Source organism: Condylura cristata, unplaced genomic scaffold (assembly GCF_000260355.1).
Source record: "Condylura cristata isolate star-nosed mole 26May11 unplaced genomic scaffold, ConCri1.0 scaffold00008, whole genome shotgun sequence".
Taxonomy (NCBI): Eukaryota; Metazoa; Chordata; class Mammalia; order Eulipotyphla; family Talpidae; genus Condylura; species Condylura cristata.
The window spans coordinates 2,404,101-2,406,666 of NW_004567109.1; the positions used below are offsets into that span (position 1 = coordinate 2,404,101).

At 68.0% G+C, this 2,566-nt stretch overlaps 1 protein-coding gene across 1 annotated transcript in view; it reads left to right on the forward strand.

Moving 5' to 3' along the window:
- Positions 1–2,358, forward strand: part of TMEM201 (transmembrane protein 201) — a 17,227-nt gene extending 14,869 nt beyond the window's left edge. The window contains exons 10-11 of the mRNA XM_004679311.2: positions 87–259; positions 757–2,358. Of these exons, the coding sequence (XP_004679368.1) occupies positions 87–259; positions 757–854 (271 nt within the window). The 3' untranslated portion in view covers positions 855–2,358. The remainder of the gene's footprint in view (positions 1–86; positions 260–756) is intronic.
- The last annotated feature ends 208 nt before the right edge of the window (positions 2,359–2,566 follow it).

Genomic DNA, 2,566 nt, shown 5'->3' on the forward strand with positions numbered 1-2,566 from the left:
CAGCGCCTGCCACAGCGCCGCGCCGGGGATGGGCAGGGGCCAGCTGCGTCCTGGGGGTGGGGGCGCCCTGCTTCCCCCCGGGGCAGGCCACGAGCACACGCTGAGGTGGGTCCCCCCGCAGACACGAGGTCCGTGCCGGAGAGAGGCAGCGCCTGCAGCAGCCGCTCCATCAAGAAGGAGGACGACTCGTCCCAGTCCTCCACCTGCGTGGTGGACACCACCACCAGAGGCTGCCCGGAGGAGGCCAGCGCCTGGCAAGGTTTGCACCGCGAGGGGCCGCGGCCACCTCCCTCTGGGCCCTGAGCTCTGCCGCCTGCACGGCCGTGCCTGCGTGCGGGTGACGCGGAGGGCGCTTGTGCTGGGCCCTGCGGCCCGGGCTCAGCTCCCAGCCCACCTCCCATGGCCGCTGGCCTGGGTGTGCGGTCAGGCTCTGGTCCTGTGTAAAGTCCCGCTGGCCCTGAGCGGCGGGGTGGTGGGAGGGGCTGGGCGGGGGGCGGGCAGCTCACGGTGAGCGCCGTCCCCAAGTCGGGTGGGGCCCGGGTGGCCAAAGCGCTCTCACACCCCCCCGTCGGGCAAGGCCCTGGCACCCCGGCCCGGCCGAGGTGGCGTGGACTCGGGAACGGCGCCCTGGGCATGGGGTGGGGGCTGCACGGCCCCAGTCCTGTGCTGCATCTGCTGACAGGGGGGCGGGGCAGGGAGGTCGGCAGGGCTGCCCCGCAGCCCCTCTGACCTCTGGCCTCCGACCGGCTCCCGCAGGTCGTTTCCAGCCCTCTCTGGTCCAGGGCCTCCTGGCCGTGAGCCTGGCTGCCAATGCACTGTTCACCTCGGCCTACCTGTACCAGAGTCTACGCTGACCAGCTGCAGCACCCCGAGAGTCTGGGGGTGCGCCCAGGTGCATGCTGCTTCCACCACTGCCGCCTCAGAGCCCTCGAGGCCCTTGTCCTTGCTGGACGAGTCCAGATCTCAGGCCGTCTCTTCCTCACCTGCCGGACTGCGGGCCGGGCCGCGCTCTCCCGCCCGCCTGGGCTGACCTGGCTGAGTGTCTGGTGCTGCTGACACTGGCCCCAGGCCAGGGGTTTCCAGGGCTGTGTGGCCCTGGGGTGCCATGCTGCCCCCATACCTGTGGGCTGTGCCCACATCTTTGTACTGTACTGCTCTGTCCACTGGGGCTGCCCAGAGCCCCCCTAAGCCGAGGTGGGGAGCAGTCCCTGTGTCTCCCGGGCTCGGCCAGCCCCTGGGAGAGTAATCCTCCCATGGGCTCCTGTGGGCTCGCGGGTGTCGGGGTCCCCTGCCCAGGGCTCCTCAGAGCACCTGGGTCTCGGCCCAGCTGGACCTTAGAGACCCTTGTAAGCATCTGCCCTCCTGCCTGCATGCACCCCACTTTACCACCTTCCCAGGCAGCACCCCACTGCCCTGAGAACACTCTTCAGGGCCCCCCAGTTCCAGGCCCACAGTCCTGGCCCCTGCATCGCACTGTCCCCTGGGACCTGGCTGGCCTCGGGCCCCTGGTGCTGCCGATGACCGGCAGGTGGAGGCAGGCAGCCTGCTGGCCTCGAGCCTGGCCCCCGCCCTGCCACGCCCCAAGCCCCTTCACCCCCTGAAGCCCGCCTTCCCCCTCGCCTTCTCGCACCGGGTCGGCCCAGCACAGCCTATGTCCGAGGCCGCCCGCTGGCTCCCCGCCCCGCTCTCCCACACCACCCGACTGCCGACGGGCTGGGGTCCCTCCTGCCAGGGGACCTCATCTGCACAGGGAGCCTCCCGAGCAATGCCGCCAGAACCGCGCCGGCCCTGGGCCCGGGGGAGGTCCAGCGAGTCGGGCCACAGCGCGGGAGAGGGCTTCACTGTCATTCAGGGATAAAGTTTGATTTTATTTTTCTACACATTTTTGCAGGTCAGGCATCTTGCTAAAAAGCAGGATGCCCCCAATTCTCCCTGCCAGGGAGTTTAGTTTTTTTAAGCTTTGGGTGCTTTTTTAGTAATTGTTTTTACCATGGGGCCCGCTCTGACATGCCCGCCCCGCCCCCTCCCGTCCTAAGAGCTACTGTTCCTGCCTGCCCGCCCGACCTCTGGGAGCTGGGGCTCCAGGGGCCGCCCCAGGACTCTGCGTCCGAAGCCAGAGACAGTCCAGCTCGGGGGTTGCCGCTCGGCCGCTCCGTCCGGCAGACGTGGGCGTCGAGATTTGTTATTTTATTTTTGTCTAACAAATCCAAGCTCCGGCCCCAGACGCCTCTCCAGCCCCCGGACGGCCCGCGCCGGGCCCCGGACCAGCACCCGGGACTGGGGCGGGGTGAGGTGCACTTATGTTTTCTCAAAAAAAAACACAACCTTATTTTTCTTTACAAAAGCAAAAAAGGAAACCAAAAAAGTACCAACCTTTGAACTACACCTCTGCTGTCTTGTCCTCATTCCGCTCGCAGGCAGGGCGGGCCTGAGGCGCCCCCTGGGCGGGGAGGACCCCGCTGGCCCCTCAGGCCTCTGCGGTGGCCGAGAGGACAGCGGGCGTCCTCTGGTGCCCAGGTGGAAGCCACGCCAGGGTCCCGTGAAGGACGTAAGATGTGGCCAGGGC